The following is a 23022-nucleotide window of genomic DNA, read 5'->3' on the forward strand; positions in this document are numbered from 1 at the left end:
ATCGCCTATTTAATGGCATGGATTTATCAATAATAAATAAATAAAATTTTGTTTAAAACCTAATTCCACATCTGCCCGGAATCAGAGGGCTAATTTTTTTTTTTTTTTTTTTTTTTTTTTTTTTTTAAGACAGTGGAATTGATCCCAAAAGCTTCAGATGAATCACCACCACCATACAACAGTAAATAGGTTGACACCTTTCTTCTAATCTCTGATCAATATGGCTCCAATAACTCAACGGGACCGGATTCTCTGGCAATATAATTACCGGGAAGCAACGGTGGAGGTTTGTTTAGTTTCTAGTCAAAACTCCGCTGCAAAGCACATACACTCGTCTGGAAAAGCTGGTTGAAAGGGTTTCTTGACTCCATACAGGCAGCATTCCAGCCTACAAAAAATCTCAAAACTTCAAACTTTTCTGCCTGGATAACAATCAATTGAAATTTAAAAAAAAAAAAACATATAATATTATTTAATCCAACTCAAGCCCTGAAGGTCAGAGTCAAATAATATGAATATTAAAATTAAAAACCTAATAAATAAATATCACAGATCAGGTCAAGAAACAGGTCAGGATATTTACAATAATCTGCCCAGCCCGACCCAAGCTATATAGCCCACTAAATAAGGGTATCCGTAGAAATTCCTCTTTATTTTTTTCTCACTCACCCGCACAGCCACAGCCTCTGAGATATAGTTCACTTCTTTTACCTCTCATTTTATCTTTTTTTTTTGTCCCCATTATCTGTCTGTTTCTAAACTTACATTCCACTGTACATCGGGAAGAATGAAACACTAGACAGTTTGATTGTAAATCACAAGGAATACCTAACCATCGAAATAGAAACTTACAAAATTCAACCGTGCTCTGAATTTTCAACTTTGCCATAACTATATTGTGGAGTTAGGCAACTCTCTCCAAACTGCTTATGCTGCATCATATAAAGTGAAATAGAAATTCAACTCTCCTTGAACAGATATCAGGCAAGAATTAAAGAATGAACTCATTTTTATTGTTACACTACTCTAGTTTCATTGAGAGACCTTTAGAAATTTCCCAACTGTTCACTAGTCCTGCATGTAGGATATTAATACATCTATAACTGGCAACAAACCATAGCTGAGTGGGATTATTCCTTCTCCTTTCATGTTAATCACACTCCATACATGGAGTAGAGTTAACGCATACACATTTGAAGTGATATTTAACCATTTGTAGCGCTTTAGAGTGGAATTGACAGCGTGAAAGGAAAAAACACCGTCAGATGTTAAAAATGATAAGAAAAGGCAGTGCATTACATATCTATACTTGCCATAAAAACAACAAAACCAAATCATATATTTTCTAAAAGACTAATGGGCAATTAAATATGAAACCAAGCGGAGTCCCTTATTCTGAATGATTATGTCACGTGCTGAAAGAGTAGAATTACTTACTCTGATTGCCGAGTGTATCGTCATTTCCTTCAAGATAATGCTCGTACAAAGAGTGGTACTTTGCGGGAACAAAATCCTTGAATCTGTTAATAATTGACAAAAGGAGAGCTAGATTCAGATATTTTTCAGAAATTAAAAAAACATGTGATTAGAAGAAAAGGAATATCTAGCAGCATTTGTAAATTGTTAGTCAGGCAGAATGGTGATAACAAAAAAGAAAGACACAGAATATCAATAGCTCTCTTCAAACCTTTCCAGTTACCAGAATTAGAAATCAGAACAATCTACTAAGCTGAGCAACATGCCTAAATGATGCCAAACAGGGTAGGAGTTTATTTATTTGCTATCAAAATCCTAAGAACCAAGACAAATTAAACTTTATTCCTGAAGAACATTTACTTGGTAACTTATTCAACCAATAAACTGTCAACAGCGGGCACATTTACATGGACTTGCTGGAGAAAAGACAATTTATGCATCAAATCCACAAAATGAAGTAAACTCGCTAATGGGAAATGGACAGGTATAAGATCCACATGTATGACAGACTCCTGATATGATCTGTTCATTCTATGAGACCGTAAGAGAATCATTTCCCTGGAAAAATACAGAAGGAAACAAAGATTGTAAAATTTGGTTCCTTTCTGAATAACCTAAAATGTAGGAACAAGTAGAATTTAGACCCTAGTGAAAACGGATGCTACAGCTACTTACTAGGTACATATTAGCACAGTCGCATTATAATATACATAGCACTGAGTCATAATACGACAAAGATTATACTAGAGAAGGTGCATGATATCAACCATGATCAGACATATCATCTCAGTGGCTAATATTTCCAGTGGTGGATAATTGAAGAGGTAACTTTCCTGTCTTGTGATAAGGAATACAATGGATACCATAATTGATTGTCCAACTTAATTCCTTGCAAGCTGAAGAAACTAAGACGTGCTTCTGATGAAAATTTTAGAATATAGGAAGGACTTAATTGTTGTTTTATAGGTTGTCAACGAAAATAAGAAGAATAAGAATAACAAGAACAAGAGATCTTAGAGGAGCCTAATTTCAATATTATTTGACTGAAAGCGCTTGTAAATCTGAAATTCATGATAAGATATGTACAGGCAGGTATAAAAATAAATTTCTGATGGAAACACAAGAAGTTAATCAACCAAACTTTATCTGTAGCTTCATGCACAGTTCCATCTGCAAGCACAATGATCTAAAATGTCATGCAACTAGCAATATCTCAGAACTGCAGGGTCAATATAACAGGTGCAGCCACATTGATATATGCTAAAATTAGTAAAACGATAAAAATCCAATTGGGCTACAGGTACTAACAATTGATAAGAGTTAGTTCTTCCCATGCAGTAACAATAGCCATATAACAAGATCTGCAAAGCATGAAATAGAAAGATATATCTCAAAACAATCAAGACATGCAGCCTAGGAGCATGCTGCCTTAGCTTAGCTGGTGAAGTCACTTGACATCACACCAAGCAACCTGGGATTTCATCCCACTCACATCCGAGAGGCGGGAGTTTACCCTCAAATTGAGTAGTCCAGCGCACAATAGGCCTCCAACAAAGTTTGTGTGTGTGTGTGTGTGTAGTGAGAGAGAGAGAGAATGAGAGAGCCTTCAATTCAAAATTTTGATCTACAGGCATATGTAGAAACTCTTACAAATGGTATAGATTGTCAGTAAGATAGGGGCTGGCATTATTTAAAGCCATATTAACTATAGAATTCTAATTGTATGCTAATTATATAGTTGTATATATGGTTTCCATATTTAGCTAAGTTGCAGTTGGAAATAATTAGGGATGTATTATGTTATTTGGTTCTATATAATGGAAGGAACTCCTATTGAGAGGCATTTAGACAAAACTCATTGTTTCTATCATGGTATCAGAGCCTAAACATTCAAATTAGGGCTGTCTCATCCTATAGTTACTGTCAAAGGGGTTAGAATTGTTGAGTGTTTGCTAGGAGGGTGGTTTGGGATCATTCCATTGATCTTTTTGGCTGTCGGCAAATTTTGTAACCCTTTTTAGTTGTCTGTGTAATCTTAGGTGTTATTGCTCATATCTAATGTCAAAGTGGATTGGGCTTTTTTAGATTGTCATTTATAAGGTTTGAACTTAATTTTATCCAGTTGATTTGTTGTTGTTTTGGTGATTTGGGCTTGCTGACTTCTTGTTTAATTACTAGACTTTGGACTTGTTCTTTTTTGGTATCATGACCACTAGTGATTCATGGTCCTTGGGGATGATATTCACGGGGTAAGAATTATTCTACCTGGGAGTTCCAATTTCATTTATTTGTTACGGGGAAAGATTTACAGGGCCACATAGATAGAAGTGATCCGACTCCTACTGGGGATTCAAAGTTGGCTTAGTGAAAGATCAAAGATGCTAGAATCATGACCTAGATGTTAACCACTATTGGCATCTGGTTCTTCTACATCTGAGGACTACTAAGAATATGTGGGAATATCTGAAAAAAGTCTATAATCATAACAACATGGCTCGATGATTTCAATTGGAGTATGAAATTGCAAATTATACTCATGAAGATCTCTCCATTCAGGAGCATTTTACTGGATTTCAGATCTTATAGGAAGAATTTGCTAATATAATTTATGCAAAGATACCTGATGGTTCTCTTGCTGCAATTAAGGAGGTTCATGAACAGAGCAAAAGAAATCAGTTTTAAATAAAATTGCAACCTGAGTTTGAGGTTGCTCCATCTAATTTGATGAATCGCAATCCCTCATCTTCTTTAGATATGTGCTTTGGGGAGTTACTTTGCTATGGGGAGTTACTTTGTGAAGAGCAACATCTTGCTACACAGGCTACCTTCCAGCAAGACAAATTACCCACTAAAGTCACTGATTATGCTGCTCACGTGAAAGGAAAAGATAAAGACATGCAAAAAGTTCAATGTTATAGCTAGAAGGAATATGGACATATTGCTACTCGTCGTGTGAAGAAATATTGTAATTATTGCAAGAAGCCAAGACATTATCAGAGACTACCCTACTCATCCTCCGAATCATCAGGCTACAGTTAGTTCTTCATCTTCTACAACTAGTGATTCATATCCTTACTTCTGAGATGGTCAAGTAGATGATTATTTCTGTTTTTTCAACCTTGGGACTTCAAGGTAAAAATTTCATATCATTAAAATATTGGCATAATCGGCTTTTTGAATATGGTGCATCTAATCATATAATTAGTTTTGTTGACACCATTCACAATATTTGGTCATATTCAGGATCATTACAAATTAAAATTGCTAATGATAGTCAATTACCTATTCATGATATTGGAAATGACAATTCCTATGTTAGAGATGTATTTGTATCTCTTGAACTTTTCACTAGTTTTATATCAATAGGCCAGTTGGTTGATGATGATTATGATGTTTTATTTTCTTGTTATGGTTGTCTTATGCAGGATCAAGGTGTCCGAGAAGATACTCGCAAAGGAGCCTAAAGTTGGGCGATTGTTTTTTCTACACTTTTCCATTCCTCCAGTTATTTTTATGGCTTGTACTGCTGTAAACCATAAAAGTAAAATATGGCACAAACATTTGAGTCATCCTAAACTTGTTGTCTTATCTCATTTAATAAACTCTGGTTTGTTAGGCAATAAAGATTAATCTTCTTCCTATATTTCTTTTGATTGTTCCACATGCAAATTAGGTAAGAGTAAGTCTTTTTCCTTTCCTTCTCATAGTACTCATGCTGAAAAACATTTTGATTTGATTCATAGTGATGCATGGGGTATTTCTCCAATTATATCTCATGCACATTATAAATATTTTGTAACATTCATCAACAATTACAACATACCGGGATTTATTTTCATTCTAAATGTGAGGTATTTTCTATCTTTCAATGATATGTTGCTTATGTTGAAACTCAATTTTTTTCGGGTATTAAAGTTTTAAAGGTTTGATTCGGGTGGGGAATATGTCTCGTGGAATTTCATGATTTTTTTAACCAAAAAGACATTGTCTCTTAGCGTTATTGTCTCTATACACCTCAACAAAGTGGTGGTCAAACATTAAAATTGCCATTTGCTAGATGTTGCTCATGCATTATTGCTTGAATCTTTTGTAGCCTTGTCCATGGCAGTCCATCTAATTAATAGATTACCCTCTAGTGTTTTGAAATTTAAGACTCCTAATTATCATCTTTATCAACAAAAACCTCATTATCTTAACATGCATACCCTTAGATGTGTTTGTTTTGTTCATTTTGTCTTCTCATGAACACAATAAAATATCTGCTCAATTTTATTAGATACGCTTTTATGGGTTATATTATTTTTCACAAGTTATATTTGTTATGATCCGTGCTCAATTTTGTATATCTCATCGTGTTGTTTTCTTTGAAAATCAATATTTGTTTCCCACTCATCTTGCATTCGTACCTGAGACACATGTTCTTCCATACCTTGATGACTGGCCTTCTACTCCTAAATTGTTTAAGATTGGATTTGTGCATAGATAATGACACCCAACTTTGCCTCTTTTTTAGCCTGACCTACCATTTGAGCTTGTTTAGACGATGCCTTTTGTGACTGAGTCGGATTCCAACCCTCGTCCTTATTGTTCTACTACTCTTGTCCTCTTGATCGATATGGATTTTCTCTTACATTCTTTCATGATACTTTGTCATCCATTCCGATTCCTACATGTTATTTTGAGGCAATTAAGCATGAATGCTGACGCGAGGCAATGGTAGACGAGCTTCACACTCTTAAAAATAATTACATCTAGGATGTTGTTCCTTGCCCAACAACTATTTAAAGTTATTGACTGTAAATGGGTTTACTTGATCAAACTCCATTTTGATGGGACTTTGGATTGATATAAAGCGTGGTTGGTTACTCTTGGTAACAAACAAGAATATAGGATGGACTATGAGGAGACTTTTGCTCTGATCAGCAAAATGACTACAAAATGGATTGTTATTTCGATTACTGCTTCACAAGGTTGGCCGCTTCATCATATTGATGTCAAATACATCCTTCTCCATGGTCATTTTAAAGAGGAAGTTTACATGACACCACCTCCTAGTCTGATCTCCACCTCTTCCTTGAATGTCCGTAAATTGAAGCACTCATTATATGGACTGAAACAAGCTCCTTAAACTTGGTTTGACAAATTTCACACCACCTTGCTTCAGTTTTCTTTTCAGCAAAGCAAGTATGCTCTTGTTTCTTTACAAGACATCTATGGGTGTTGTTCTTCTCCTTGTCTATGTTGATGATATTATTATTACTGTGATGGATTCTGTCTTGATTACCCATTTCCATCAGCATCTTTAGGCCTCGTTTCATATGAAAAATCTTGGTCTGCTTGCATACTTCTTAGGGTTAGAGGTTCACATCAATCCCTCCAATATATTCCTAAATCAATATAATATATGCGGGATTTGATTACTTTGACATGTCTTCAGGATACCTCCTCTGTGAAACTCCTTTTGAGATTAACATAAAATATCATCATGAGAAAGGCAACCTCCTTGATCCTACTGTGTTTTGTCAACTAATTGGGACCTAAATTATTTAACGATCAGACAACATGATATCTCTTTAACAATTTAGTAGGTTAGCCAGTTTATACAATCTCTACATGATCTACATTTAGTTGTTGTTCGTCGTATCATTTGATATCTCAGACGCTCACCTAGTCATGGGTTGTTCTTTCCTGTCAATACTCCTTTTTCACCTTGTTGTATGTAATGATGCTGATTGGGTTGAATGTCTCGATACTCGTCTCTCTATTACAAGATGGTGCATATTTCTTGGCGACTCCTTGATCTCTTAGAAGAGTAAGAAGCAGGCAAGCATGTCCAAATTCTCTACAGAATCTGAATATCATGCCATGTTTGCTGCTTGTTCTGAAATTATTTGGCTACGTGGTCTACTAGTTGAGCTTGGCTTCTCTAAACTCAACCTCACTGCTCTTCGAGGAGACAACACAAGTGTCATTTAGATTGTGACCAATCTTGTTATTCATGAGTCGTAGGAAGCATATTGAAATGGACTACCATTCTAGTCGGGAAGCTGTTGATACTCGGATTATCACTTTTCCGCATGTTTCCATTGATCTTCAACTTCCTAACATATTTACCAAGGCTATGACCTAACAACGCCATCAATTTCTGATTGGCAAATTGATGCTTCTTAATTTACCATCATCAATTTAAGGGGGGGTTCAATAGATATGGGATGGCCTTATTTAAAACCATGTTAATTATAGGATTCTAATTGTATGCTAATTATATAGTTGTATATGTAGTTTCCATATTTAGCTAGGTTAGAGCTAGAAATCAGCCTTGTAATTAGAGATGTATTATGGTATTTGGTTCTATGTAAAGGAAGGAACTTTATTGAGAGGCATTTAGACAAAACTCATCATTTTTGTCATAGATGGTGGTTTATACCTTTTAAGAAGAGGAAATCTCTCTGGTCCAGAAAATAATCTCACGATAGACTGTAAAACCTGGCTTATCTTCATTGCTTTGGATTTAAGCGCCTTCATAAACTCCACAAATTCTTTATATTCTGCAGCGTTAAGTTTCTCTTTAACCTGTAGGGAAAAAAAGTTGGTAAGCCATAACAAAAGGAGTTTGAAGACAATTTGTTAAGAGGAAAACGTAAATAAAAATAAAATGTTTGTCAGAAAGTTTGTTTTATATTTTTCCTATTTCTAAAATTTAAAAAAAAAAAAGATGCAGCAGAAATAGTCTGAAAACTCAAAAGCATGGTACAGGAGAACTCATTCTTATGGAAAATTCATCCCTGCAGAAAATTTTTGACATGTTTCAAAAATACAAGAAATTGTATTATATTCAATCACCACCACCAACCCTTCTATCCACCAGCTTTTTTTCTCTTTTTCTTTTACAAACTAATTGAAAATGAAATACACTCTTGAGGCATCTGAAATACCCATCTTTCCTTTCCACCAAAATAATAATTAAGGCTTAGCTTAGAAAAGATGGCTGTAACTTTAAAAGGTGAAAAATAGAATAACTAAAAGAAAAAAGCTTAAATAATTAAAGCTTAGCTTAGAAAAGATGGCTATAACCTAAAAACGTTAAACAGAATTACTAAAAGAAAAAAGCTTAAACATATCAACGCTAAAGGTAATAGCAGGAGCACAGAGCTTTTCTGAAGCCAAGAGAATATGAGCAACATATAAATCTGGAGTAAAGAAAGCAGAGTTATCACTTCATTAAACATGATCCACTGGAATAACATGATAGACCAGGAATAAAAATCCAAGCACCGCTTAAGATGTTACAATCCACGCTTCTTTTCTTTTCTCTGTTTTTTTTTTTTTTTTCCCTGTTCCATGGGAGGTTATAATCCTTATAGTACATTAAACACCTAAACAGCGAGCCCAGCAGGACTCGATCCATGGAAAGCCCAATGAGTGGGCAAGGTACGCACCATCCAGCTACAAACCTGTGGTGCGTAGCAGCTTTTATTTCAGTTAGAAACTGAGCAGGTATTAGTCACCATTCCAGGGAGTACTTGAAAAGGAAAAATGCCAAATTCAGGCTTAGCTAGGTTTCATGGTTGAAATCATTTCACCTGAATGAGAAATGCTGATCCTCTTGTTTGCTCATCATCACGAGGCACAGAAGTAGACTGAACATCTTTGTTTTTTTGAGTGAGGATCTCAGCATCCTTATGTGTGATTGCATGATCTTTAATTGGCAATGTTGAGCTAACTTGAGCATTTTGCCTGCCTTTATTTACAGAAATCAGTGGATTCTCTAGTTTTACCAAACTAGAAAGGGAAAGGGGGGCAATTGATTGTGACCTTTCAGCACTGGATGCATGCTCGTGGGTATTTCCAATCTGACCAGTTGAATACCCTGCATGAAAAACTTTTCGCTTCTTTGCAGAACATGGCACCAGCTCCTTTCTGCTTTGACTTTCATCCATTAAAGATTTACTAGTCAAATCAATCATCCCAGCATTTTGATGTTGTATATTTATCCTCCCAGGAATTAACAATTTTTTCTCATTATAGATTTCACTGCGTGAATGATTTAATTTGAAATCCTGACTTTCCTTGAAGGGAGAGAGAGAAGAGCGATTGGCAGGAAAAACGTTCTCTGATAGGCTTGAATCCTTGCCTCTTTTAGCTTCAAGTAAAGAAGATAATGATTTTGAAGAGCAACCCTGATCCGGTGTCCTCTGTAGACATGCATGAGCAAGAAAAAATTCTTAAGAGAACAACACTCAAAAGATGTAAAAACAAGTGTGGTCACATTATCCTGGATGTACCGTAGAAAGAAAACTGTCCAGGTAAAATTTGTCCAAAGGCTGTGTGTTCTTTTCTACTTTGATATTTTCTGCAGGAGAAACACAACCCAAAGTTGCAAAATCAATTGGTTAACTTCAGGAAAAAGAAAATGCATTAAAGGAGCTAATTCACTGTATATAAAGAGATGTCTTCCTCAAACTACTAGTATTTTTTTGAGGAGCAGTGTCATTCGTGCTAACCATAATAAGGATGAGTCATCCCTTATTATGAGAAAGGGAGGTAAAAGAGCAATCCCTAGGGCCAGATAGACTGCCAAATATTTTCTAGCAAACAGAATAGATAACCCCAAACAACAACCATGAAATTCATGACATTGAGAAACTAGAAGATACTTTACCGGTGTCTTCCCTTGATATTGACCTAAGCTTTGCAGCATCACGACTTCCTCCATCTCGGAAAAAACGACTCAATGTAAAAACCACATCCCCAAATTTAGAGTGACACTGAAAACATAGAAGGCAGTACTTATAACAGCTGTCAATCAAAAAGGTTATTTCACTGACAAAAGAAGAAAGCTATGGAGATTGGAGACCAAAAGGGTTGTTCCAAAACCTGCAATACATACCTTGATGTGAGGCTGTATCCAAAGTGATATTTGGGTCTGGCGATTAGGATGTTCAAACCTGCCCATGATTCAAAAATTGAGTCAATCCCACAAAAATCTAAAGTTTATAACGATGTGCTAAAAGAAAATTTCAGAGAAAAACACATTTGGAGAGCCTTAAATTTTACCATAGAATCCTAGAGTTTAAATCCAGCTGCGCACAGGATAATTTTGAAAATGATTCATTCACACACAAACAGTTGTAACAAGTGTAATCAAAATCCACCTGAAGGTCTGATGAGTGTGCATTTCAGTGAAGACAACCAATAATAAGTATAAGAAAGAACCTTTCATCACAAAAAATAATTGCTCCATAATCATAGCGATGACGGATTACACGTCCAACAGCTTGATTTACAGCCCGTGATGCCTGTTGACCATACCACTCTTCTCCACTGAGAACCTGCAACTTCAGCATCTAACTCAATTCACAAAATTGTACACATTTTTTTAGATATAATTGACAACCATAATGTGATGTTGGACATTACCTTACATCCATCTCTTTGTGAGTGTGTCTGTCCATCCAAGTATTCACGCTTCAAACGAACCTGACAAGCATAATATAACATGTGACATGAGCTAGAATTACAGATAATCATGTGCCATACAAGGAAATACTGCAGTGTTACAAGGATACATGTTGCCTCTTTCTAGGCAATACACAGTAGCTGTCATACATTGAGCATACAAGGAAATCAAATCGTTTTTTCTTTTTTGGGAAACAAATTTTCAGAAACGTGCTCCAGACTTTTCTCCAGTTTTCATGCAGTCTCTCAGAAAATAAACTGTGACTACATCACAATCTCAAACAACTTTAAATATCAACATAAACCTGATTGATTGTGATACCGAGACCAAGATGAAAGTAGAAAACTCATTATTATCAACATTTGGATTTAAGAAATCCAAACTCTCATTTTCTGGTAAAAATAAATGCAACTACAAGAATGTTGTAAATGTGAATCTTCAATTTCCCTATGCTAAGAACATATAAAACAATAGGAAGCACAGTAACTAACTTTAAGTCAATGATGGCAAAACCAACCAAATATATAAGTTGCATTAATCTAATTTGTCTGGCCATCAATAGATCATTTAATTGTGAACCACTAACAATTCTAACTTTGTATCGAGTGATGCTTCCAGAATCAATTAATTCTTTCAGAACTAACAAACACAATTTTTTTAAGAACAGCAACTGAAAAGGTCAAATAGATTAAGCAACTAAGGTAAAGTAAAAACCCAAGAAAAAGCAGGGTTATAGACAAAACCTTAGGATCGGTCCTCATGGCAAATGGCATGCCAGTGATGACAACAGCTCTTCCAGCATGATCAGCAAAATCTAATCCTTCACTCACCTGAGAACCTACTAACAGTCAAATATGACAAACAGGTGCAACTCTATAAAAAAAAAATTGCATGCATACATAAAGTAAAAGGCAAAGCACGCAGAAAAAGTTATCAAGCAACCAAACAGCTTATGTTATACAAGTGAAGGTACATATATGCCGGATACGTCAATTTCAGAACTGAAAAATATCTTGGGAAAGAGAGAGATCACACAACAGAACATCAACGTACGTGTACTGTTATGTCCCGCGTACATATGGATGATGCGCTATTAAAGTATTGGATGCATCTTAAAATGATTATATTGTCCTGGATAGTTTCAAAGACCAAAGCCATGGAATAAAAAAATCAAAGCAAGTTTATTGCCCTCTTCACAAGCCAGCATGACATACAGAAACTTAATTAGGTAAGAACATCAAAGAAGAGTAGTTCACAAGTCTGAATGAAGGCATACCTTGCCACGACAAACAGCAAAAAATATTGCACCAGAAGTTGAGGTGTCCTTCAACTTAGCCATATAGTCCTAGCCAATTTATGTAGACAATCACGATATGAATCCAAAAGAACATCCTAGTTTCTGATAGTAAATACAACAAATATGCAATCATGTTGACCTAACTTGTAGGTTGTGTTAGTTACCTCAATTGCAAGAGGAAACAGTGAGGATTGTCTAGGTTCTACAACAGGTTTCTTATGCTTGCAGATTCTTTCCCATATTGTTGTTGAATTTGCCTGACTCTGCAGCAACATAGAATATTTACAGAGATAAAGCTAACATATGTGCTATACAAACTGCTGTATTTGTATATGATGCCTTACCATATTCTTCCAGCAACTAATGCATTGATCCAGAAGGTAGTAAGATGGAAAGAATACAAGCAGTCCATCAGGTACTATTCGGGCAAAATTGACTGGAAAATAAAATTCACAAAACTCATCAATCAGTGGACAATGATACAGATGGAAAAAACAGTTTGGTTGATAAATTGTGTTACATACCAATAGCATTTCCAAGCTCCTGTTTGTATTCTAGAGAATCACGGGTTCTATAAGATGAGTTCAATGAGCGACCTGATGGACCAGCTGGTACAACACCAGCCCATATCTGACTTGAGGATATGACATGAGGGTTTTCCAGCCGAATGGGAAAATCTCTGAGGTGGAACCAAATTCTCTAGTCAGCATCATTTTAAAGTCATTTAAGTTTATTACAAGATACAATCTACAAAAAGAGACTCACAGTTTCAACTCTTGTGCAAAAGAATCCAAGGGAGATAATGTTCCGGATGTCAAAATAATAGAGCGAACACCCACTCGAGAGAACTCTTGCATGGCGATTCCGGGATTAAAACACCACCAACTGAGCGTTCTAGATGGCTTACCTACACCATCAAAATAATAGAATATTGAATATATATAAACTCACACAATTATCCTTGTAGCAGGAAGGCGTGTGTTCGATAAAAATAATCAACTCATATCCTACAATTGTGTATCTCTACCAGAAATCACAGGAAAAAAATGAGTTATGCAATCAATCTTGAAATATAACATAAGTTAGAAAGCCTTTGAAACCACAAAAATCTTTAAATGGAGTTGCATATTGTGTATCTCTGCAAGAAATCACAGGAAATGAATAAGCCATAAAGCTTGACGGCCAAATATAGTGGAATTATTTCTTTTGTGCCAAGTTTGATGGAAAATCTGGTATCTTTCAGGTAATTATTATCTACAGGAATAAATAAATAAATAAAAAAGGATGGGAGGAATCACGTTTTGGCCCAACCTCTCTGTTCTTTCTCTACAGTATAAAAACTAAAAGCCTTTTTTATGCATGTCAGTAATTTATCAAATATGATTGTAATCTTTTGTGATACTTCCCCTTTGTTATTGAAGTATACATGAAATCACCTGCAAATTACATTAACTGATAACCCAGCAAGTGGAACCAGAGACCCATGATGAGCTTTCCAACAACATTGTTAATAAAGTTCTGCTACCACCAACCCATTGTCTATACTACATTATAAAGCCTAAAACTGCCAGGCCCCTCCAATATGTTGCAACAATGACACTAAGCCACTCTATTTCAAGATAATTCTAGATTCAGTAAGATATGCTCCAAACCTAAAGTACATGGCAGAATTGCTCAGTATCAAAGGCAGGATAATAATACTTTTCAACAAGACAAATTTCTTACATGAATTCCCGAGAGTTAGTTTTTATACAAAACATTAAACATCATGCAAGTATGGAATGTGTTATTTAACTTGGGCATTGCAAGTTTAAGCTGATAAATCAGCAAGTCAAAAGAGATTTTGCAAGATCAGCAAGTCAAAAGAGATTTTGCAAGTGAGAACATAAAGAATAGTGGAACACTAACATCAAAGCATGATTTTTCCCTGAATACCTTTTAAGACATCTGCAGCATTTGCCTCCCCTTCCTGCACATGAACCTAAAAGGAACATAGAAAAGTTTCAATGAAAATTAAAAAAAAAGAAAAAACAGAAATAACAGCAAATGAAAAGGGAAACGAGATTGGCAATAAAACTCCCATCCAAGTCCTACACAATTCTATGACCAAATCATAAAATTAAAGCTTACTCGATAGAAATTCGCATGGGAGTTGTTCTTTTCTCTAAAAATTATTTGAAGGAAATCACTAATGCTTTCCAGCCTGCAACCAGTGCCTTTTGACTTGTCCTGCTTATCTTCTTCAAGCAGAACAGCAGCATCTTTGATTATATCAATGACCTTAGTTGCAGTGTCGTGTGTAACATTAAGATCAGCAAGAAGCTCATAAATGTAAGGTCCAGGTTTGGTGAAACCCAATTCCTTGGATTCAATGGGCACTTCAGCAATCCGCTTCTCAAGCTTCAAAAGAAGTGCTGCAACAGTTGAAAATTAGCTCCCAAGAAGTACGGCCATATCAATTACAAGCATAGCAACAAAATTGTAAGAAGAATAGCTGGAAGTATATCTGAACATGCAATCCTAGACAGCATATAGTGAGATAATACAGGCATGGATCAAGTTGAGTTAAGGAAGAACAACTGCATACATATAAGAATAGCAGGTGCATATTGACAGAATTAAGCAATCAGAGACCAGAATACCTCTGAGAATAGCAAAATTATCTGGATTCCATGATTTGTCATTTGATTCTTCCCTCCTTGTCACAGAAAGGTCAATACAAGATTTTGCTTCAGAAATGCAAGCTGTGAGAAGCCAAGAAGGCAAGTCAAAAGAGGCTGCATCTGCACATAAGCTTTCCTGCAGCGTATTTTTTAATATAAGAGTTTAAACTCATATAACATCAAATGCAGATGACTGTCAGCAAGAAAATTTTGTTTTCTGAAATGATAACATTAAGAAACCAGCATATATGGTTTCACAAATTTACAAGAAAATTCTAATTTCCTGGCAAAGAAAACACCAATTGTTTCTGCTTACCAGGTTATGAGCTTCATCAAATATCAGTATACTGTTGTCCCAATCAATGGCAACAGATTTTCGATTTCCACGATCAATAAGGTAGTTATAAGGTGCAAACAAAATATCAACAACCTTGTGGAGCTCCCTTGATATGTAGTAAGGGCATCTACAAGTATCAGCAGACAGAATAATCACAAAACCATCAATGGCTACAACCTTTCAATATTATTTTTTGTTTTTTTTGTAAAAGAGGATATTAAACCTACGGTCCAAATGTTCTTCCAATATTAACCAAATCCTCTATGTCGACAGGCTCATCTCCAAGATGGGGATTGCATTTCACATAATCTAGAATGTAAGAACAGACACATATAGACGTCAGATTTTGTTGAGATTATAACTGTAAGGAAAAATAAACTTTGAGCTCAGCTGTTCAACCTCTTTATTGTATGTGATCTGCAAATGCAATCTGAAAGTGTCGGTGACATCTTAAACATTCAATAAAATATTTACTATGCTAAATTCGACCACAGTCATCACCACAGAACTTTATCCATCAAATTGTTTTTTCAAAAAAAAAACTTCTAATTAATTATCATCCAAGAATTCACCAAATATTCACAGCATTGGAAGGATGAGAATAGCCTCTGAGTGCATGCAAGAAGTAGAGAGAGAAAAAGAAGGGTAGAAATGTAAAAGCATTTAATGTCGAATTGATGCCAAGTCTCAGGAATAAGAAAATTAAATTTAACTTCATTCTGTGAGAAAATTTGAGGAAAGGCCATCTAACACTATGAAGAGAAGGGGAGGAAAACCGGAGCTAAATCAAGGATAAAAGAGAGCATCTTATACTTTACGTAACAAGTCTCTCTATTGCAAATTACATGAATAGGATAGTATTTTACATTTAGCTAGTTATCAGGCAAAACAAAATCAATGTTAGTATGAATGAACTGTTACAACATGGTTTAGAATCAATGACACTTAAAGAGCTATTCGGAAATAGAGTGATACTTCAATTTCATGAAAAAATGGAGTATAAAAAAAGAAGAAAACTGGAACTTCATGTTCAAATGCAACAACCATCTACTAAACAGGAAAACTAGTGTTTCATTTTTCAAATTTGTACTGAATTAGGAAAACACTTAATTTACAACTTTTCCATTGTTTTCCAAATAAAGAAAAGACATAAACAATAAAAACAATTCTTTTATATACAAAAATATTAAAATTATTTGTTTTTACATTTTCATATTTAGTTAGTGCCATATTTAATTTTTATCATAAATCAAATATAAAGATGTTATTTAAGCTAACAATTTAACTTTTTATGATAAATTTTTATTTGAATGAAATAAATTCTACAACTAGATTATCATGAATACAAAATATTAAGATGACTTATAGATTATGGTTTTGTTTTTCTATGAAAAATAGTTGTAAATTGTAATCTTGAGATATTTCTTATTTTTTGATGGAAACATTTGTCTTCGTTCTCAACAAATGAACATGTTTTCTAGTGGAAAAGGAAAGCTGGTTTTGATGGAAACATTCATCTTTGTTCTCAACAAATGAACACGTTTTTGAATTTTCCAGTGGAAAAGGAAACCTGGAAAATGAAAAGAAAACTGAAAATAAAAAAGAAAAATAGTTTCCTATTAATATAAATAGACCCTTACTCTCCTCCCTACACAACCAAAAACTTTTATCCATTAATTTGTAATCCAAACTAAGTTTGGGATATAACAGCATAAGTTATTGAGAGCACAAAATCTTGATTGTGCAATGTTCATCTAGGTGGAAAGTCGTGTCTTTCAAGCATTTTGTGGCTACATTACCATAATAAAACAATTGTAGATGGATTCAAGCACAACAGAAATGCACAAAGTATAATACCTGCAACACGGGAAAAATGGGTGCATTGACGCTTTCCCCGTGTTTTGCAAATAAGATGGCATGCATTATTCTGAACTTTTCCACGTAGTAAGCTGACTTCCTCGTGAATGCATAACTGCTCCCGAGATCCTAATATTACCATTTTAGGCCTGCATATTCTTTAAATTTTAGCAAATTGAAATTCTAACTGAACACAATAATCAGAATGATCCATTGAACTTGTCCTAATAAAAAGACTACTAGTACTACTAACACCACATCTATTGCAAAGAAGCCCAACACCCTTGATATCATTCAAAAAGAATGTGTGAATAACTAACAACAATCCTCAATATAAAGACATTGGCTTCCACCATATGACACAAATACAGCTGACAGTAATAGACAAAAGCAACACATCAAGAACCGAATTCAATTCCATCCACTGTTAATAATTTTGACTGCAAAAGAAATCAAACCAGAAAATGAACTCCAACCTGTAGCTGCTCCTCTTCAACTCCTGAATCACTTGCCGAAGTTGGCTGTGCGTGCGTGAAGTATACACTATAGTCGGAAGATTGCGATCCTCAGATTGTGATGATGGCACAATATCCAATTTACCACCCGCAATCCGACCATTCCTTTCGATCTTACCAGTCGAAAACCCACCTAAACTCTTCCTCCAAGCCAATGTGGCACAAAGAAGGCATAGAGTTTTCCCAGTTCCCGTTGGACTCTCCAAAAGGGCATTACATTTCTGCCATATTTTGAACAAACAGCATAAATTTGTGACTTTTAACACTGACAAATTAACTAAAATAAGTAAATTAAAGGCAGATTTTTCGATAATAGGACACAAAAGGATTAAAACTTGCGAGAATTGTATTTCAGATTGAAAAATGAAACAGCTGGCAGCCATAGCTATTAAAATTAATTAATTTCTCTAACTAGTTGATTTTTTTCGTGACGGAGCATTATCAGAAGCTAAGAATGGTGATGAGTGGAAAGTTTAAGGAAGCAATGAAACGACAGCGTTCTATACTTGAGGACTTACGTTTTGGAGGGACTGTATGACTTTTTCCATGTAAACGAGCTGACAATCGTACGCCTCGAACGGGAAATCAACATCGATTCCCCTTATCTTGTAGGTCGGCATTTTCCTTTTCCAGGGTCTGGTTGGTTTCTCGGAAAGTTGTTGATGGTCTCCTGATTCTCTTCCCCGTTAATGAGATGGTAAGAGAATGAAAACCCTAGTAAGAAAGCGAGAGATTTTCCCGCCACTCCGCTTGTCATTAACCGTTGTCGTTTCATTATTTATTCCTTTTCGTCTTCAGTTTTCTTTTAATTGAAATACCAAGTAAAAAATGTATACAAACCGTTTGTTTTTATATTTAAAAAATATAAAGTTTTTTTTATTTTAAATTATTTTTTTATGTTCTTCAATGATGTTTTAATATTAAAAATAATTTTTAAAAATTAAAAAATATATATTATTTTAATATATTTTAAAAAGTAACTAATATAATATATCTAAATACCCTTTTAATTGGATGGTCATGGGGAATTTTTGCATATACTTTGCTTCTATCCAAAAACTTTAACACACCCTCTTGTATCGTTTTGTAATTGTACGTGGAATTGCATGATATTGAGATAAAAAAATACTTGCAAATATTATGAAAGCTTGTATAGTAATGCACGATATGATTATTGAGGATAAAGCAGAAATAAACCTTGTATTTGATCATAAACATGAAGTAAATTCTTTTATCAATGTCACATAGTGAAATACTAAAAATATATGATTTTCTTCAAACTCATAATCGAATCAGGAATAAAGTAATTAGTTCTTTATTACAAGAAGATTTGATTGAACATTTGTGGAAACAACATGGTAACGAGTAAAATCATTAGATTTGAGCTTATTATGTTATTATAATTTTCTAATATTTTTATGCTATTTTATTTCTTGTTATGGTTGTACTATTTCAAGTTAATTAATCCTACTTATTGTTATGTACTACAAGAACTTGAAAAGGCCTTGTGAATTGATATTAGAGTAAAATTAAATATTAATCAACAATTTTAAAAATAACCAAGAAATTTCAACATTGTTAATTAAATATATACTAACCTGAAAATACATCAATCTAATTAATTAAAAAAACAAAACCTCTTTTTTTAATAATTTATAACTTTTTAGTTTCAAAATATGCAATAGAAATCAAATCCAATTTAGAAATACCTATTTTCATAATTTGATCTTCTTTCTCGATCCTTTCCAATTCTTATTTCTCCTAACTTTATTGTATCATTATAGTTTATTGCTATAACATAACTTTCTTGTCATGTTTCATCTGTTCCTTAATTTCAACTAGAGTATCCTTTAATTATTATAAGAGATTTATTGCAGATGTCTCTCTCACTTTCTCTTTATCTTATCTACGTTTAAGTTTTTCATTTATAGTTTTCTGACCATTTGGCCTATATTGATTAATCAATGATTCAACATCTTGTTCTAAACTAATAGAATCAAGAGTAAATGGAGGTGATGAAGCGGGACTTGCACTAGCATGACCTTTTTATTTTTTGTTTGACCTTTTGTTGTTGATTTGCACACTTATATTGCCATTTAGGTTTCTTTTTTTAAAATAATTATAATGTTCAAATTGAAATTGTTTTCCAATACAAAAGACATACATTTGTCGAGTATTATCATAACCCATTTCTGGGTTATTTTTCAATTTATATTTTTTTCCTCAAAAAAATATAAAAAAATCAAAAAATATTATTAAAAAAATATCAATGAAAAAGGATGTTAAAACACTCAGAAAATAGTCAAAATTGGTTAAGGAGATTAAAAAATACAAAGATTGAAATTTAACAGTATTTTGTTGATGATTAGTACTTAAAAGTGTATTTTTATTAAGGTTTTATATCATCATTTTGTACTTGAAGTATCAATAACTTCTTAACTAAAGCATGTTTTACAATAACATATCTAATAATATAAGATATCTTTAATTTGTGGTAAATGTTTATTTTAAATGCAGGCCTATCACATAAATGAAAGGATTGATTGATGAGTTTAAGAACTGAAATTGAAAGGACAAAGAGACGGCCAAACTTAGAAAAGAGATGTTGGTGTAGTCCAAACTAGAACACTGTTCGGTAATTGGGTCATATCTGGAGCTGTAGATCTCGAATTTAGGTCTACTTTATATGGTTGGAAAGGTAAGACATAGGCCTACAACTTTCATGATTTAAGAAGGTCATTTTCAAGTCTAAATTGTAACAACAACGAAGAAGTCTAAATCTATCTTGCATCTATAACACTGTTCAGTTTTTTACCCATATCTGGAGTTTTAGAAGTTTAAATGACCTCCATTTTTTTCCTGGAAATCTGAGATAATTTCCTACAACTTTCATGTTTTCAAGTGGTTCTAATTGTGACGTTATCAATAACGTTCTAGGCAGACAAGAGAAGATAAAGATTGTCACCAAGTCAAGAGTTGGTCACCCACTCATCAATTAGTCATCAAATCAATGGTTCCTAATTTTAGCCTATAAAAGGAGGTATTTGTCATGCATTTAGGCATCTTGGTTTCCAGATCAAGATCATGCTCTTATTTTCTCTCTTTGTATTGCTTATGTTTTGCTTTCATTAATATCAAGTTTATGCGTTTCATTTCCTTTTTTTTATTTAGTTAACTTTTATCTTATTTATTTTCTTATTTTTTTTATTTTTTTGTTTTATTTTGTTCAGTTAAGTTTATTATGTTAAGGTGAAAAGGTTATACTAATAGTGTAAGAATAAGTAGAGTGTAAGCTCAACATGGACATTAATATTTGATACTAACATGTTTTATATTTGTTATCTTGTTCACTCTTTAATACTTTGCTTGTTAAATGACTAATCTAGATTTATGTTGTATAACACTTGGTACAACAAATACTTGGCACTTTCATAGCCCCTACTGTATGGTATATTCGACACATGTGCTATGAAATGAACTTGATTTGTGGTTACCATAAGTTATAATCATGAATGCTTGACAACATTTATAAGTATTAACATTATTCGAATAAGATCACTAATGTAATCATGTTAATAATTTATAATCTGATTGGAACCTTCTTTGTACGTAGCTTCCAATTGAATAATAAGAGTTTATATTATACTTGTTTGACATACCATTAGTGGATCCTCTAACATTAACATTTGTTGTTATCATTATCTAATCCTTACATTGATATTCCATCTCAAAGTTCTCATCAACTTCTTTATTATTATTATTAGTAGTAGTAGTAGTATTAATATTAGTATTACTAATACTATTGTTGTTGTTGTTGTTGTTGTTGTTGTTGTTGTTTATAATTTATAAAATTAACCTCCCTGTGGTTCGACCCCGGTCTTATCGAGTTATTTATTACTTCGACACTCCTGCACTCGGGAGAAGACATCAATCTTTTGGTCATGTCAATTGATTAGTGAGAGCCCTATTGATGAAGAAAATTCAATTTGAGGAAGAAAAGTTCAAAATTAGATGTTTATAAACTCAATTAAAGTTTATTGAATATTTAATTGAATTTATAGAGGGTTTGATTGCATGAAAAAAAATCATTTTAAGTCAATGTAGGCTTTAATTGAAAGAAATTAAACTCCTGGGTTAAATTATAATTTTTGAGAGTTAATTTGATCAAATCAGGGGCTTAATTGCATAAATATTGAAGTTTGATGGCCAATTAAGAACTTAATTGAAGAAATCTGAAACCAAAGACCAAAATGAAAAATGCGCATAAATAGAGGGGCTGTAATTAAACTGAATCAGGGGCCAAATTAAAGAAATTAGAAGTTTATTGATTTATTGAGGGTCAAATTGCACAAATTCAAGACCAAGGACTAAAGTAAAAAGGATGGCCAACTTCAGGGTCGCTGTATGATTTTTGGCAAGGATGCAATTGCATTGATTGAACAAATTATAAATTGAAGACTGATTTGAACTTTGACATAAGTTTTTGCCGCATTTTCCTTTTAAATGAAATGGGGCGTTTTGGCTAAAATGGTATCGTTTTATATACTGTTCATTAAAAAACGACTCAAAACAGTGTCATTTTAAACGACACCGTACATCTTCTTCTTTCCTTGGACGTGTAGAAAATAGGGGAAAGGAGCTTTTGTTCCCCTGTGTTTTCCACCACCTTCCCCTTCAAAATGATGCTGACCAAAGATCTTATCTTGCTTAGCTGACTCGTGGCCTCCCATATGTTGGAGAAATAGAAGAGACGTGTCTCCTTGAGCAATCATAAGGCTGCAGTATAGTGGTCATCTACTACCACCCCAGGCATGTCTCTTCCCTGTTTTCCTATAAATACAGGGGAGACGAAGAAGAAAAAGGGGAGGAAGAAAAAAGACCAAAAAAGAAAAGAAGGGAGAAGAGGAAAGAAAAAGAAAAAACAGAAGAGGGAAAGGAAGAAGAAGGAGAAGCACCGTCGGCCACCGCAGTCCCTCCACTGCAACGACCACACCCTAGTTATGCCCATCATTACCTTCCTTCTCTAGTCACCCTAGTTGTCCATGCTGCATGTGAATAGGGGAGGGTGATCCACTATTCCTTTTTCTTTCTTTGCTAGGCTAAGCCCAGCCTAGGCATTCTAGCCAAGTTTGACTCAATTTAAAAAAAAATTATTTAAAATTTTATTTTCAAAATTTTGCAACATTTTCATCTTTTGCTATACGCCTTTTTGCTTAATATCAGTTTATATTTTATTTTGTAAAAATATAAATTTGGTATTAAAATACTCGATTTTCATCAAAACTTCTAAAAATACAAAACAATGAAAAAAGAAAAAATATTTTTGTACATACAGCCAAGTGTCTCAAAGCTAAAAAATCATATTGTATTTTTCTTACACCAAAAAAACAATGTTTTAGCATGCATTTTGGCTTTAA

The 23022-nt window shown here is 33.9% G+C and overlaps 1 protein-coding gene across 5 annotated transcripts; it reads right to left on the reverse strand.

Annotated features, from left to right (window-relative positions):
* Positions 1-6: 6 nt before the first annotated feature.
* Positions 7-18341, reverse strand: LOC105131493 (RAD3-like DNA-binding helicase protein). 5 transcript variants are annotated; one of them, XM_011034497.1, is made up of 25 exons: positions 18124-18341; positions 17567-17826; positions 17091-17239; positions 15461-15542; positions 15213-15360; positions 14876-15032; positions 14364-14647; positions 14169-14214; positions 12999-13140; positions 12758-12912; positions 12578-12669; positions 12398-12496; positions 12213-12281; positions 11680-11766; positions 10897-10956; positions 10693-10814; positions 10367-10424; positions 10139-10244; positions 9762-9829; positions 9292-9671; positions 9060-9213; positions 7904-8049; positions 1438-1520; positions 853-932; positions 7-388 (listed from the first exon to the last, which is right to left on the reverse strand). In XM_011034497.1, exons 1-24 carry the CDS (start codon positions 18223-18225, stop codon positions 928-930), a joined length of 3054 nt encoding a protein of 1017 aa, XP_011032799.1. In that variant the 5' UTR covers positions 18226-18341; the 3' UTR covers positions 7-388; positions 853-927. The 5 variants fall into 5 exon arrangements, with proteins under 5 accessions (XP_011032799.1, XP_011032798.1, XP_011032797.1 ...); XM_011034496.1 differs by having other exon boundaries at positions 9060-9671; positions 10693-10808; XM_011034495.1 differs by having other exon boundaries at positions 9060-9671.
* Positions 18342-23022: the final 4681 nt, after the last annotated feature.

The sequence above is a fragment of the Populus euphratica genome, unplaced genomic scaffold, assembly GCF_000495115.2.
Source record: "Populus euphratica unplaced genomic scaffold, PopEup_1.0 scaffold24.1, whole genome shotgun sequence".
Classification (NCBI taxonomy): domain Eukaryota; kingdom Viridiplantae; phylum Streptophyta; class Magnoliopsida; order Malpighiales; family Salicaceae; genus Populus; species Populus euphratica.

Coding starts and splice junctions, on each gene's coding strand:
- LOC105131493 (XM_011034495.1), bottom strand. CDS start 18,225: ATGCCGACCTACAAGATAAGGGGAATCGATGTTGATTTCCCGTTCGAG. Junction 12,497..12,577: donor TTAGTTGCTGGAAGAATATG/GTAAGGCATCAT, acceptor ATGTTGCTGCAG/AGTCAGGCAAATTCAACAAC. Junction 8,050..9,059: donor GATCAGCATTTCTCATTCAG/GTGAAATGATTT, acceptor TTTTCCCTACAG/GTTAAAGAGAAACTTAACGC.